Raw genomic sequence first — 16,804 nt, forward strand, 5'->3', positions numbered from 1 at the left:
CGGAGGCCCGGATATATATAATGCGGGTTTTTAATTTGCCATCTTCTGCACGTGTTTTCGTATTGTATGCACACCTGGGGCTTGTTGCTGTTTAGTCGTGTCTGACTCTTCGTGACCCTATGGACCAGAGCACGCCAGGCACTCCTGTCTTCCACTGCTTCCCGCAGTTTGGTCAAACTCATGCTGGTAGCTTCGAGAACACTGTCCAACCATCTCGTCCTCCGTCTTCCCCTTCTCCTTGTGCCCTCCATCTTTTCCAACATCAGGGTCTTTTCCAGGGAGTCTTCTCTTCTCATGAGGTGGCCAAAGTGTTGGAGCCTCAGTTTCAGGGTCTGTCCTTCCAGTGAGCTCCCCATTCCTTAAGAATGGAGAGGTTTGATCTTCTTGCTGTCCATGGGACTCTCAAGAGTCTCCTCCACCACCACAATTCAAAAGCATCAATTCTTCGGGGATCAGCCTTCTTTATGGTCCAGCTCTCACTTCCACACCTGATTTGGAGGCAGCGAAGAAGCAAACAAGATGGAATGGTCTTTATGCCTCTGCCCTATATAAATCGTGTGACGGGGGGGAGTTTGCAAGCATATACTGATTATATAAAAAGGAGTAGGGGAGCAACCTCATCTGCTCCTAAAGCACTTTGCTGCTTTAAGCTTTAAGCAGTTTTCCAACACCAGACGTGAGCTGGCCATAAACAAACAAGCAAAAACTATTAAAAGCAACAGAATGCTGGGGGGGGGGGTGTCAGTAAAATAGCATGTAATATTGTTTTAGCTGATGGTTGATACAACTGGTTCAATTGCTCCTAAAGAAGTTGTATAGACATTTGTCTTGCATTTTGTTTGGTCTTCTGGGTCCCCTAGAACAGTGTTTCCCAACCTTTGGTCTCCAGCTGTTTTTGGACTACAATTCCCATCATCCCTCACCACTGGTCTTGCTAGCTAGGGATGATGGGAGTTGTAGTCCAAAAACAGCTGGAGACCAAAGGTTGGGAAACACTGCCCTAGAAGAGTCCTACAACTCAAAATAGTGAGCGTCTAGTACACCTTTGAGATTTCATTCTTTCATTCCCATGTTGTTTCCTCCTTCAGTCTGTCTGCCTTTAGTTACCATACTGAGTTTGCATGCTAAACATTATTTATCTGTTTTGTATTCTTTCCTACTTCCAAGGAACTTGGACAGTTGGGTTCACATAGAATTACTCCAGTTTCAAATTCTCTTTATTAAAACATACAGGGTCTAAGCAAATAAACCCACCTTTTTATTTTGTTTTTGCAGTATTGATCAAGCTGGAAATGAAGGCATCACATTTGAAAAAGTAGTCTTAACCTAAAAGCTGTTGTGGTATATTGGGCCTCAGTATGTTTCCTGAAGAAAGGGTTAAAACTTATGACTGGTTGCTCACAGAATCTAAGTTTGGAAAGGCTCAAAAGCCTGTTCAGTTCAGCCCCTGCTCCAAGGGCAGACACTTTCTCCTCTTTGTTCTCATCAGGCTACATAATCCAGTATGTTCCAAAGAGAAAAGTTTTTCTCATGTAAAATGTCACATCTGCTTGGCAAAAAGATATGTGTCATTGAAAGAGAGACACTGAGGCTATTTAGATCTTTATATTTCTATCTTAGATAATTAGTTTTATGCCCCTTTCCTCTGTTAAATAAAAGGGGGGGGGAATGCAAGCTTAAACCTACTTTTCAACATGTTACACATTGATTTAATACAAAAAAGGAGCAGGAAAACTTCTAAATGCAGTGCTTTCAACTCTTAAGAAATTAAATGTACACTGGATAATTTAACGGTTTGATTTGGTTTGCAATTGGGTAATGCACTGGTGGAGAAACTTTAATCTTAAGGTCTGCATTTCCATTTATTTATTTTTTAAATTGACTCCTTTTCACCATCAATGTGGTCCCAAAGCATTGCCTGATGGGCAGCCTTCAAGGGGTCACTTGACAAATGCATAGAGCAGGGTTGGTTAGAGACATGGGTGGGGGAGGAGGAAGAATCCTGAAGGCTGGATAGAGAGGTTTTTCAGGTCACATTTGGGCTATGCAGTGCATGTTCCCTATTCCTGATTTAGCAGATGCTGCTCAGCTTAGAATACTCCAATGGTAAAAGATTGCAGTTCAGTTGATTGGTAGTAAGATTAGTTGATTTCAGAAAATATAAGTTCAAAACATGTGCTTGATAAGACTTTCCAATTAAGAAATTTTGATCTGGTTCCTCATGTGAAAATTGTGAACATACTACTTTGTGTCACACTTAATGCAGTTATAATAAACAATGAATCCTATTCTTTTCTGACGGGTATTTTTGGAAGATGATATCCATATCTGAGATAGCATGCATGACAAGCTACTTTAATCTATTGGAGATGGGAACAAAGCATGACCTGGAAATCTTTAATCCTAGCTTCAAATTTATCTCTTTTTGCATTGTATGAACTGCTGAAAAACAGATGTGTAAGTGACTTGTGCCTCCATTGTAACAGTTAAAGGAGAATTCAAGTGGATGCCATGTGTGAACTCAAGGTTCTTACAGAGCTAGTGCATTTGGCTTTCATGAGTATTCTTTGAAAGCTATGGTGAAAGTACGACTCGCTTGTGCTGGCCTTGATAATTTGTTTATAACCAAGGCCTGATGCAGATGTGAAACCAGGATCACAGTTTAGAGCAGGGATAGCTAACGTGCGTGGTTAAGGGATAGCATGGTTAAGGATGTATGGGAGCAACACCTGGAGGGTCACAGGTTAGCCACCACGTTTAGAAACCCCTGGTTTAATTTCCTCCTCCCCTTTTTGGAGATAACTATTATATCTGCACCCATGTTAACACATTGTGTGGTAAGTGTCAAATCAAAGTTTGCCTCCAGGTATGCATGTTTTCATACCCTGATTAAATTTAACTGAGGCATTAACAAAAGTGGAAATGGAATAATTTCCATAGGAGAGGAGATAAGGGAGAGCAGCCTGGCTTAGAGATGTGGAACATGTTGCTTGTTCCAGGCTTTACAAGACAACCTAAATCAATAAAACATGTTGTATTGTAAGGATAAGAAAACTAACCATGTCCTTTGAATATACTTTGGGTGCTTCTGTTCCTATCATTTTTGTTGTAATCCTAAACTGTGATACATCAAGTGTACACTTTAGAGATAATTACTTAAGTTATATCACTGCGCACAACACCACTATTTTTTATTTAGCTGCAAAGTGCCGCTGGCATGAATTTAAAATGTTTATTGTCTGTTTGAAGATGATTTCTTTAATATTACATAAAAAGTTGAAGTGTTGTAGTTCTAAATCCCAAACTCCTGGAATCCGAATATCTCAGTAGTGCCACTAGTCCAAAAAATGTTGGAGTATTTGTAAAGTGTATGCTTTCTGCAGCATTTCACTTTTCACCTGGCAATTGTGAATTATGAAATGGCTCCATATTTATTCTGCATGTTTAGTTAGTTTAAAATGAAGTAAAATAGGAACTGAATCACAAGTTTGTTGTGAGACTTTCTAAGCCAATCATAATAATAAATTTTGGACTGCTGTGCATGGATAACTTATTCTGTTATTTCTGCAAATAAGTTATAGAGATAGTTGTGGAGAAGCTGAGGTAGATGATTTCAGAAGAATAAGGGGAAACTGACTTTGGGGGTGAAATTGCTCTAATAAAAAATATGTTCATGTACTATTCTGTGTTTTATTATTTTTTAAAAACTTGCAGTTCATGGTGACTTGTTCAATAATAGTCTCCACATCATCTGCTACAACTTCCCAAATGCCATTAACCTACAGACCAACTCAGAAAGATCTTGCAATATTTTTGAAAGCTGCTTGGAATTTGGCAAATTCTAGGAAAAGAATTCCATAGTTACCACTGAGAATACTTCTATATTATTGATGCCTGAACATGGCATGCACATTATATTGTTGAGGACATTCTTGGTCAGACTAAAATCACTCAGTGTAAGGTTCTGTGGATAAATATTAGCACCTTCCATTGTGCTCGAGGTCAGTAGTGCCACCTGTGTAGTACTTGTGTAATACAGTATGCGGGGGCCAGTAGGAACATAAGACTGTCTTAACATTTGCACTAGCTGAAGCTTTGACCAGTGGCCTAGGATATGTAGCGCAGTAGTGTACGCTAAGGCATGAATGAAGACTGCTAGATCTGAGTATGACCCCCCCCCAAAGTTAGTAGCCACTGATAGGAAAAAACGGTTTTGGCCGCTGCCAGTGCTTTGAGAGTGATAGAACCATTGAGTCTGCCATTTCCAACATTCTGCACTTTTCCTAGAGGACTACCTCTAGAAGGAATGGTGTGTCAGAGGAAGGGTAGGAAGGAGGAAAATGGCTGCCACAAGCAGTAACTGTCTCAGCAGTGGTGCAGAACTAGAGGAAGTCAAGGATATGGTTAATTGAGGATTGAAGCAGTGGATGAAGAAGGACCTAACTGCCTATTTAAAAAAAGAGAGAAGGAGACAAGCTCGGAGGAAAAAATGGAAAAAGAAAATATTACTAAATGGTTATCGGTTTAATAAAGCAAAAATGGGCTGTTCCAGTCTTCTGAGATCTACTTTTAAAAAAACCTAAAAAACAAACAAACCTACAATCCTTTTCCTAATAGGAACATAGTTTGCTTCTAGGAAGGCAGACCTTTGGTCCATCTAGCTCAATGCTATCTATGCTATTTGGCAGCAACTCTCCAGATTCAAAGAGGAGTCCTTTCCAAACTTTCTGATAAGTTTTCTGATTCAAAATTTTCCAGAAAACCCACATTACTGATCATGAGACTCCAAATGTTCATTAAATATTGGTCTGTGTTCCAGTATCCAGTGGACCACAGACTACCTGTCTTTGTAACAGATAACAGATGAAGAACAAGTTATACCGGCTCAACTGCATTCCTGCTCAATAGGCTCTGAGAAACAGAGAACCTTGTAGAAAGACTTCTGTTAAGGGTTGGAAGGGGCACTGGACTTGAGATTTGTGGGAAATATTTTCATCACAGTGTTTTCCACTTGGCATTAGAGAAGGATTGTATGACAGATACCTCAGAGAAAGCACTTTCATTGCAGGGATAATCCCCTAAAGCATCATAGGGCAGCTGATATTTTGTGTTGTCAGAATCTCTACTGCAGACTCCCATTGGAATAGGAAACTGCAGGAACAGATAATCTCTTTCAGTCTGATGGATTTTCTTTGATAGTTGAATACACTGATTCTACAGTTAGTTTACATGCACCACCAAAGGGGTTCAGCAGTAATGAATATCTGAGCACCCAAAGGTTTAAATGTTTGTGGCCAAAAGCATGTTAATGATATTCTGTCTGCCTTAGATCACAAGTCCTGGTGGCCTGTTATTTCAGTTTTCTTTGAATTTGGCTTCACTAAAGGTCCACAAATCTGTTGCTAGTGGCATTCATATATATATAGATTTCCAGAGACTGTTGATGAAAGCCTGTAGTATATCCTCCATAGGGATAATGGGCTTTGAAAAGGCTGCTGGCACAGAAGGCAAAGTAACTCTTGACATGGTGTTCTGCTGTGCACTGTGTTGGGATTCACTGTCATTGATTGAAGGTTGGGGGTTGCTACAGATACTCATCTCCAAAACCCCTCACATCTCAACTGGCTGTTAAAATGGTTGACTAAGAAGTTGACCAGAATTCTTCGTGTCATTCTTTAGTGGCTCTGCTGCATTCAGTCTCTTATTATGAACAGAGGTACCACATGAATACCAGTACTAAAGACCTTAGCCATAAGGAAAGTATGAGCACAGTGTACCATCAGCATAGGATGGCATCAAGCCCTGTGCCTTCCTATGATCTCTGTCAGTAGCCTCTTAGATGTATTGGAAAGCTGATTAGCTACCCTTTCTCCTGTTCCAGAACCTCCCTGCCCAGAATGCATCTGAAGCAATGTCACCAACATGTCATGATCAGCAATATTGAAAGCCATTTATAGATCCAAGAGGGTCACTTGGGTGTGATTTTCTTTGCCCATTTCAAGGCAGATAAAGCAACCAAGATCGCAAGTGCTATCTCTTTGTGATATCTGCTATGAATGCCAAATAGATAGTGGTTAAAAATGATTGCATCTAGATGTGCCCAAAATGGAAGGACGGTTATTACAGTATTTTTTTTACAGAAGAAGAAGATGGAAATCAACAACAGCTAGTTTAGAGCCTTGCTACTCAAAACTGGTGGTCCACTGGTGCTGGTCCACAAGTCATTGGCTGCTGGTCCACAGCAATTCTACCACAGCCTAGGTTGGGCGGGATGCTTTCGGGACCATATATGCTTTGGGCGCTGGCCCAGTTGGGTGGGGGGAGAATTGCTGGTCCACTACGTCAGTTTGAGAAACACTGGTCTAGTGGATCTAGAGTACTGCAAATAGGAGGGCAACTTGTACACTGCATTCCATGAATGAAGCAATAACAAAGTGCAGAGTCTGCTGACTGCTGAGCATTCACTAGAAATTCTGCATCTAGTGTGTCAGTGATTGCTTCCAATCATAGAATTGTAGAGTTGGAAAGGGACCCCAAGGATCATCTAGTTCAACCCCCTGCAGTGCAGGAATCTCAACATGCAGTCCTCTATCCAGTTGAAGCCAAAGCAGGCCCTATCTGGAATGCTGACTCCATTAACACTAGCAACTTCCAAGGGAACTGAATCCTAAGCAATTTTGTATGCAAAGCAGCTGGTGTATCATTGGCAAGAAAATGAGCAGTTCCTCAATTTTCAGGCAAAGAGAGCCTGAATTTGTCAGAACAATTTCCATGTAGAATAGACAGATTGTCCACACAGAAGACCATTTCCTTAGCAAACTATGCTATAGCAGTGACAAAGATCATTTAAAAGGCAGTGGCCATACTGTAATAACAGCAATCTCATTTCCATTCCCTGGAGGATGTATTTCTGAGCCAGGAAAATATATTAAATGTAGTATATGACGTACTATTTATCAGCTAAGCATTTTGGATAGATCCCAGATTGTTAAAGATAGGAAATCCTGAACCTGTTATCCTGGCCTTTGATGCACATATGCCAAATTATTCAGAGTAAAAACTCCACAACCATTTTGACCAGGAAAAAATGTATGTAGGATGGTTAGATGACAGCAGAATCTCCATTCTAACTCAGGCCATCAAAATAAGGAATTCGTTCTGCTTTGGCTAGATTGCATGATTTTATTGTGTTATAGGCAAATACATCTTTATAGATCACAGCTGCTTCAATCTGTATGTCCTGAAAAGTTATCTCTAGGAAAGTAAAGTGTCTGCCGTGTTTTTGTCCTCTTAAATACTTGCTGCCCAGCAAGCAGTAGTTTTTGATGACCCAAACTAGGGCTTTACTGTTTTGTTTTTAATTCTATTTTATTGCTCAATATTGCTTGAATAATAATGTGAATACCTGAATTGTTTGAGTCATTCCTTGATGATGAACTGCATATAATCCAAAGCAGAATAGGAAGATGCATTAGAGGAAGCATTTTGAAACACGCTTGTTTCATTGGCATCATAAAGTTTCTCTCTAGCATTTATAAGTTATACTCTGCCTTGTAAAAGGACCTTGCACACTAAAATTGTTTTTGCAACAGAAGTTACTGCATTCTTTAAAAGTGATGTAGTTCATGCACAGAGAGTTAAAACTTTTATAAATATAAAAGATTGCTTGTAGGGACATCAAAACAGACTTTGAAAAAGTGTTTTTGTAAGATAATGTTCTTGAATTACCTTCTTTAGATCTCTTGGGAAATCTATAGCTGTAAATGAAATAAATGTGCAAACCTAAGGACAGAACACATACAGCTTTTTTACAGAGCATAACTATTATAGACAAACTTGGCCTTTGTTTAAAAGATACCAATTAAAATCATGTGATTGGTATCACACAGGTTTCATGGACAAATAAAATGATAGATCTGATGGACTGAGGAGATGGCAGGAAGAAAACTACTGGGAGAATATGGATCATATTGAAGTCTTTTCTAACAAGACCCTGCTGAATTGCAGTAGGTATTACAATTGTTGGAAGTAGATATCTACTAGAATAGGTCTGGAAGAGCAGAGAAAATGAAGTTTTAATTTGTTAGACATTTTTAAAAATGAGTTTCCATAAACAAAGACGAGTTTCAGTGTCAAAAACAGTTACTTTGTGGCCTTGCACACTCCTTCCTCTCATCGTGACATTTTTTCCTCCGCATCGTGTTTTGTAGGTAGCTACAGCTTGCCACACGAGATCTGAATCAGGAAAGCCATTATTATTGCCAACGAAAGTTTGCCTACAAACCAGAATTCACAAACCCACTTCAGACTGTTGTTTCTTATACTAGTTTGAAGGCAAACTTCCATTGCTCATCTGAATAAATGATTAGAACTCATTTCTCCAACTCTAATTCAAGATTTATATTAATAGAATTACTTCCAATCAGGGTGCATGACTTGCAAGTAGTTCATGTAGTATCTCTGTTTCCTTCCTTGCCTGTTTGATGTTGGTTATTCTTGTTTGCTTTTAAAGCAACTATTCTAAAATTATTACTGTTATTTTTACTTCATCTTAGAAGGCGACAGATGGATACAGATTGCAAGGGATAACTTTACTGCAGCATAGTCTAGTGAATTCAGATAAAAAAGGAAAAGAACTATTATTTTATACAGACATACTGAGAGAAGTAGCAGAAGATCCATAAGCATTAAGGCAGGACCTTATTTTAAGCTTTTTATAAACAAAACTATACAGCACTTAATTGCATTTTTGGAGCTTAACAAATTATAAATATTAAGATACAAGGCAAATGTACCATAGGCACAGTGATTTTTCTTCAGTACATTTTCTTCAGTACATCTTTATCTTGTGATGTTCATTGGTATAAAGTATATAGAGGGCCACTAGCTTAAATGAGTTAAAGACTCAAATTCATGAGGCACAGGTACGTCAGCAGCTATTAGCTTATTGAAATCTCTGTGCCCGGGGCAGTGTACCTCTGAGTATCAGTTACTGAAAGAGAAATAGAATGGCTATCACCATCAGCTTCCAGAAACAGTGCAGCCTCTGTTGGATGCAAAATGTTGGACTCTTTGGTCTTTGATCTGATTGTGCAAGGCAGTTTGCGTGTCCATTCTTTGTGTGATCCACGCTTTAAAATCTGCTTGACTGCCATTTCCTCCTATCTGAACTTCAATAAAGAACAGACAGAACATCAGAATCTGCCAGCACTGCAACAGACGTTAATTTGTTTCTATTATAACGTGAGTTTCCCAATTATAATGTGAGTTCATGTAATCCATCTTGTAATTTTGCACTCTCCTGCCATCAGGTTGAACAAGCAGTGTTTGTGCATGCTGCTTGCCCTAGTTCCATTATTTCTTCTTGTGGAACCCTCACCTGCCTCACTCATCCTCTTTTGCTTCTCTTGTATAAAAATCAGAGATTGCAGTGCTTTGTAGTTTCAGTGCCTATAAGGTAGTAATAAACCAGAAGTGGAGCAGACTACATCATAGTTGTGACTGTAAGGAGAAGGGATAGAGTCAATTATTTGGAATCGCCTTTTGAGCCCTAATTTTGTCCTCTACAACAGAAAAATGCAAGCACATTGTATTCAGCAACTGAATGCCCCCATATTTAATGATAATATGAAGGATTATATATTTAAATAAAATTTAAGCATAAAATACAACAAGGGATGTAGTGAGCAACCTGTGTATTAAAGGTGGCCATTCAGAAGTAGCTGTATGTGGTTAGCCCAGTTAAAGTAAAGAAAGGCTCTGGAAATTTGAATAGTCCCTTACATGTTGGCACCTATTTGTAGGTTTCTTCCAACAACTTGAGAAACTCTGAGGTACTGTTTGAATCCCAGTGAGAGAAGCAGCGGCATAAAACAGGCTGTGAAACTGAAGACAAAACTAAAAGGGAGATATAAGGAACAGTTGTGGAATGGGTTGGATTGTTTGTGTGATATTTCCTAATGTTAAAAAATGCTAGAGAAATGTGATTTATTAGGGGATGCTGCTAAAAGTTTAAGAGAGTCAAGTGCATCGATTCAGCTGGGCTAACATGCCAGCTATTTTCTAAATTGGAAGCTATTAGACAAAAAAGCATGCTAGTTTGTTTTTTGTGCTTATGCCGCTGTCCTATATTTAGGTTTTATGCAATATTTTGAAAAGTAACATGATAATTGACATACAGTACATACCTGTATTGCTAGCAGCATGAGACCTAAACTGTAGTTTTGCATGTAGCATTTGTTTATGCCATGATTAAAAAATGAGTTTTTTATTAAAAAATATTTTCTAATGTGTTTAGAATTGCTTCCCTCCTCCCCTCTTTCTCTTGCAGAAATGGGTCAGGAAGCTGGAAAGCCCACATGGCCAAAACCAGCAGGAGGGTATCAGACTATTACAGGCAGAAGATACGGAAGAAGGCATGCCTATGTCAATTTTAGACCATCTCTGACGAACCAAGAGAGAAATTCGAGCCAACACGATGGAGAATGTGAAGGATTAGAACTAGATGATGTTCAAAAAGAAAATTATTTGTGTGCGTGTCAAATAATTACAACCTGAAAATATTTTTCTTCTTTAGTGAAAGCATTTGAATAATAACAAGCTGTTGGTACAAGTCAGTTGAACAGAAGGCTAGGCAATAGTGAAATTGGCAATATTGATACAACTTTTTTCTTACATCTACAAGTGTATTTGAAGCTCATCAGAACAATAGGAAATTATTAAACTGCGGCCAAAACCTTAGCCATGGCCCCAAATTTGCATAATTCTCTATTGAGGGAAATACTAAAAGTGATTTGTATGACAGTGGTTCATAGATAAATCATTATTGGAATTTTAGTTTTATTATGTATGCAAACAATAGAATGCACAGAAATGGGCATGTTTCAGGTGTTCATTGTCCATGGATATAGGCAATTATATACCATACTTAGTAGTGTAGTGTTGGGTAGTATGTAAGTGGCCTTCTGTTCATTTCTCTCTCCAGCTTTGCTTTATTTGTTGCATCCAGTTAGTTTCTGCACAATCATCTTCTAGCTTCATTATCTTAATGTTGTTGGTTGTTGCTATTTTGAAGAACTCTCCCCCCCCCCCAATCTTAGCAGTATTTTAACTGTTCTAAAAATGTAAGAACAACTCGAATCCAATTTTCTCAAAGTAAGACCCATAGGAACAGGGGAAGCTGGCTAGTACTGAATGACACTATTGATCCATCTAGCTAGTATTCTCAGTGATGACTGGCAGCGACTCTTCACGATTGCAGCCAGGGAATCTTTACCAGCCCTACCTGGAGATGCCGGGGATTGAACCTGGAACAATCTGCATGCAAGGCAGATGCTCATCAACTGCCCTACGATATTGAAACCCATTAATTACAGTACTGTATTTTTTGCCAATGTCGTAGGAGATACCAGATCATCAGTTAACACATTTACATCTAACCTCTTAGCCAAATGTTCATGCTGCTGCTTACAACATATTAAATATAAATCACAATAAAACCATTTAAATGAAAATAAAATAATAACTTTGGCAACATAAAGTGAAACAGCATCCTATTAAAGCTAGCAGAATATGTGCCCTTCCATGTTTTCAGATTCTTTCATCAAAATCACAGAAATACTGATGGAGAGACAGAGGAAGGACATTCCAGAACCTAATTAAATTGTTCCATGAAGCACTTGGCTTTGACTTGGGGGATTGTATCATCAGGAATGGCATTGACAGACACAATAAATATACGCTTGTTTAATCTTAGTAATAGCTATTGATAGAAAATACTGCATTCCTCTTCTTAAGATGTTGTAGAACAAGAATTTCCTTTAACTGGCCATGTTCGGAGGTTTGATACAGTTTCTAGTGCAGGGATATTCTTTAAAATATCTGTAATTTAATACTGTGTGTTGACTCGGAAGTAATACATAGTAATTCTGCAGCCTGGTCAAGTATTCTGTGTTGTCCCCTAAGTTCTTAATATGTGGCATATCAGCTGCTATAAAAAATGTCAGGGTATGGTTAACAGAACTGCAAGATGCTGGCTTTCTTATTCTGATACGCGATACAGCATGATTTTTGAGCATTACCTTAAATATATTTTAATTCTAGCAATGAACATCCATGAAATCATCATAATATGTCTCTCATACATATTACAACTCGCTTTTTTAGCATTCTAATGAAGAACAGCCACAGTTGAGCATCATCAACAAATGCCATTTTTATTATGTAGATAAAAAAAACTTTGATTGGTCTTATCATTCCAACATATGCTTTCTTTACATTTTTATATAAAGGTTCCAGTCCACTTGCCCAAGTATGTTCTCCTTTGGCAGATGTACCATTGTTAGCAAAGGTTGCTTCAGAAAATCCTGTTGGTGAAGCTGAACTGAACCAAGCAGTCAACACAGATGCTTCTCCATTTTCTCCAGCATGTTACAATTGGGGAGACGGACAAACTGGGAGTAACAATATGAATTCTGATCCTTGTGGAGAGCACAATAACCTTAATGGTCAGAATGGAATTGCTTTTGTAAACATTGACTCTTATGAGCCAGATAGCAGTGATGGAGAGGAAGAGAACGACCAAAATGATCTTTCATTAGCTAAAGAAGAAGCGGGAATATTTCAAGAGACACTGGATAATATGCTTTCTGAATTGGAGAAAGGAGTGGACTCCTTTAGTGATCTGCAGTCACATCTGTCTAATTTCAATCATAATGCTTCAAGCAAAAGTTTTGAAGACATAATACCAGTGCCTTTCAAGAGACATTCTAGCCTAGAATTGGATACTGCTCACCAAAATAAGACACTTGTAAAAACATCTAGTGAAGACGAGCATCTAGTAAAAAATAACCTTAGTGTTTCTTCTGATATGGAGCAGCAAAAAAATATGGCTGATCCTACAATTAGGACACAAATAGGAATTTGTAATGAACTGAGTACTGTGAAGACAGACCAAGAGAATTCATCAGAACTGGTCGTAAGACCCAAAGTTAGAAAACAAAATCCTGTGAGCCAGTCGGATAGGAAGCAGTCTTTTTCGAATGAAGAGGAAGAAAAGACCAGCAGTAGAAGGTGGAGTGAGAATGTGGATGTCCAGCACTGTAACACAGAATGTGTCCTGAAACACAGCAAAGAGAAAAGCAATTCTAGTATGTTTTTTGATCCAAGAGACTATGGAGGAGCTCAAAAGAAAATAAAAAGTGAACTAAGGAAGCAAAATATAACACTTCAAGAAAAAAGCAAAGTGGACGATAGTGCTTTCTGGGATGAATTTGAAGACTCTGGTAGAAATCTATCAAGCTCCAACAAAGATGAAGACAGGTAAGAGTTTCTGCAAAGTTTAATTCTGAATACCTGTACAATGAAAATCACTATGGTTAGGACAATATTAAATGGTCTTGTAGGACCGACCCCATGTAAGGTGCAGTAAGGTGATATCTGCCAAATGGTACCAGCTCCCCATATTCCTTATGATGTAATTAATGGTCTCAATTTCCCCCATTCTGATCTTTGCCAAAGAGAGTGGGCCCCAAGACAGAAAATTCCAGACTATACCATCTGATGTTTATATTTTTCACTATGTACTTTATGACATAATTATTGGTGCCAAAAAGTGGTGAGTTTTTTGTTTTGTTTGTTTTTTGGTGGAGCTGCCAGCCCTAAGAGCCTTAGCAGTTACTCATAAGACCAGCAGTTTTGGAAATAACTTAATTTTTGTAAGATTTCTTGATAGCCAGACTTTTTTATATCTTGTGACATAAGTATTTTGACCTAGACTTTTGGACTGTCAGCATCATCTGCTAAAAGCAAAGCTGCATTTTTCTTTTTCTTTAGTGGTATATTCACTGCTGTTAATGCTGTCTTAATATTTCAGAAGCACTTTACAACTTTTTAAGTCATTACCTCCACATGACAGAAAGAGAATGAAGTCATAAAAGAAGCCACACAAACAAATTTAGGAATGAAGGTGAAGTGGAAGTAAAATCTTTATCGCTATCAGCCTCTTCAAATGCACCACAAACTTTGAACACATCTATATCTTGTCCCGAGTTTGCCCAGCAGTGTGCAGATATAGTGTTAATGCACCTACTGGAATTGAGCAGATTCATTATTCTATATATGCTTCAAGGGTATAAAAATTGGGGTTAGGCCACAGGAATATGCCGCTTCAAGCATCTTTAATGCTTTTGGAAATTGTTCTATCAAGTAGAGTAGGGCAAGATGTTTTCAGCATGGGTGGGGTGAGATGTCGGACTCTACACCTTCTCATTGTACTCATCCTTATGTGCACAAACTCCCACCTCATATTAATAAAAGTATATACTGCCAAATCAAACAGTACAACATGGTACTGTACAGCAGGACATACAACAAAACACCATAAAAACAGTTGAGAATGATTAAAATGACTGGCTCATCCATAAATTTAAGCAGGTGCATAGGCTTGTCTGCATAAAAAGGTCTTTAAGAGGTGCCTGGAAATAAAAGCAAGGGTGTCTGCTGAATTGAGGGTGTTTGCTGAATCTGCTGGAAGAGTGTTCCACAGCACAGCATTAATGCCCACTTTCTAGTGGAGGCCATGCCTCCCCCTAAAAAGATGCAGCCTCAAAGATATCCCAAATCTAGCTTTGGAAGGTGAGGGGGCTAATTAATTTCAGCTCTTCTTGCCACTGCAACTAGCTTCAAAAGAAAAGTTCACGGAGGCATTACATCAATGCATTTCTCCCAGCCTTCTCCCCAACCTCCTCAGCTGCCTGGCTACCTTCATTTGGTTGTTGTACACTGTATAGTAATTTTAGATAGTTAAGTAGATTTTTAATTTCCCATAGTTGAAACTAATAAGCTCTCTGCACCTTCAAATAAAGAAAATAACTGTTTCAGAGCTGTATCTGTAGGATATCCTTTGCATTATCCTTTCTTTGAATGTTTTAATGAATGGAAGTACTTTAAATTTTTTAGCATATTTAAGGCATTTTCCATGGAACTTGGACCTGAATGAAAAGTAGCTGTGAAATTTCCATGTGCTGAGCTCTCCTCTATATAAACGCACCTCTTCATTAAAAGCGCAAATGTGTTTCTGCCATGTTAAATCTACTTTGTGATACAAAGTTAATTTGTTCAAACGCCCAAGTAAAAGAAGAAATAATAGATGTATCCATAATGATTCTCTAATTTGGCTGCATTCCAGTTTCACTTTTAATCATTCCCTCAGTGCTAACTGGGTATTGTTGCGCAGTGTAATTAGGAAGACTTGGATTTTAAATGTAATTAAAATGTGCTGGAATTTTACAATGGTGGCTTGTTTCTAAATTGCTCAACAACTGGGAAAAGAAAAGGAATAATTGGAAGGGTGATACAGAAGGGTGCGTTTTGAAAAACTGTTAAAGCAATAAACTGTTTAGGAGCTACTTTGCACACTTTTGGGTCTGTATCTTAAAATAAGAGGTGCCCAAACCACTTCGGTATTTCTGAGAATGAAAATTATGTTCAGCATCTACTAGTTCATTCCATCAAGGCACCAACTCCCTAGTTGTTCATTCTTCTGGGTATTTTGTTTTAATTGAACTACTCTCATGTCATGAGCATGTGCTCCTCTGCAAGTGGGAATAATGAACAGATGGAAGTATTTCATCATATTTAACTTCTGCGCTGTTGGAGCAACTGAATGCGTACAATCTTGGAAAACCTATTGGAATGCAGCATATTACTTCTTAGTTTAAATTATTTTCAACAAAGCCATGAACATATGGCAGAGGAAAAATCACATTTGCACATTGTCCCATAACTTGGTCAGAAAAATACAGCGTAATTGTCTTAAGATAACTTCGTTCTGGGTCTTAAATATGTCTACAGCCAATTAGGTTAGAACTGCTTCATTTCTTAGAATTTTTAAATGTGTAAATCAGGTCTGGTTAAGAAAAATGCAAAGTAGTATATGAATGACTATGTAAGTGTTTTGCGGGAAATACTAGAAACATTTTACGGCTATTAAAATACATTTCTATGCTGGGAATAAGTAATGGGAAGCTGAGTAGCCCCTACTTTGATTGTTACAACATTCTAACCAGCTATTTTGGTTAATTGCTTTTAGATAGAACCTTCATCTAAACTTTTTAAAGCAACTTATTTATTTATTTTATTTAACTGAGAAGCAGACCAAGCTGACAGCTTCTGGTAGTATTTGTAGTCTAAAATATTACACATGGAGCTTTATTGCCACAATACTTATACAAATGTGTCATGGCTTTGGATGAAACTGTATATAGTACTGTTCATTGAATCCACCCTTTCTGACATAAATTTTGTTCGTTTGATTTCATTTTGTTTGAAAATCATGGATCAGACTTGTTATTTGACAAATGTTTTCCCACTCCCAGTTATTGAAAATTGACCAGGTACTAAAATATTAAACATCTCAAGTGTATATTTCTCAAGGGTAATTTATTGTTATTTACTTATAATAGGTTAATAAACTGTGATAAAATACAGCACAAACAAGCAGTTAACCAAAACCAACAATATCAAAGCAGTTAAATCATGCAACAGCAAGATTTAAATTACATACTGAAAGCATGCCAGGGCAGAAATGCCTTCAGTTTCTTGTTTTATTTTTTTGAAATATGCATTTTATTGGCTTTATAACAACAACAAACAATTATGAAGTACAATGATGCAATTATACAGGCAAGTTACGGTTTAGATTGCTCTTGAACTACTTTGCTACGACTTTGCTATGGTATGTGAAGAGCTATTTCCCATTTTCTGTTTAAACCAGCTCCAAATAGTGAGACTAACCCCCAGTTTC

General features: G+C 38.0%; 1 protein-coding gene across 7 annotated transcripts in view; it reads left to right on the forward strand.

Moving 5' to 3' along the window:
- Window positions 1–16,804, forward strand: part of PJA2 (praja ring finger ubiquitin ligase 2) — a 40,590-nt gene that overhangs the window by 4,275 nt on the left and 19,511 nt on the right. For 3 of the 7 annotated variants that reach the window (XM_081880432.1, XM_081880430.1, XM_081880431.1), the window contains exons 2-4: window positions 7,890–8,006; window positions 10,331–10,531; window positions 12,291–13,320. In XM_081880432.1, the coding sequence (XP_081736558.1) occupies window positions 7,961–8,006; window positions 10,331–10,531; window positions 12,291–13,320 (1,277 nt within the window). In that variant the 5' untranslated portion in view covers window positions 7,890–7,960. Of the gene's footprint in view, window positions 1–7,889; window positions 8,007–9,181; window positions 9,244–10,330; window positions 10,532–12,290; window positions 13,321–16,804 lie in introns of those variants that run through there. The other 4 variants (XM_081880435.1, XM_081880436.1, XM_081880434.1 and 1 more) reach the window with 3 other exon arrangements.

Source organism: Podarcis erhardii (assembly GCF_964252035.2).
Source record: "Podarcis erhardii genome assembly, chromosome: 11".
Classification (NCBI taxonomy): Eukaryota; Metazoa; Chordata; class Lepidosauria; order Squamata; family Lacertidae; genus Podarcis; species Podarcis erhardii.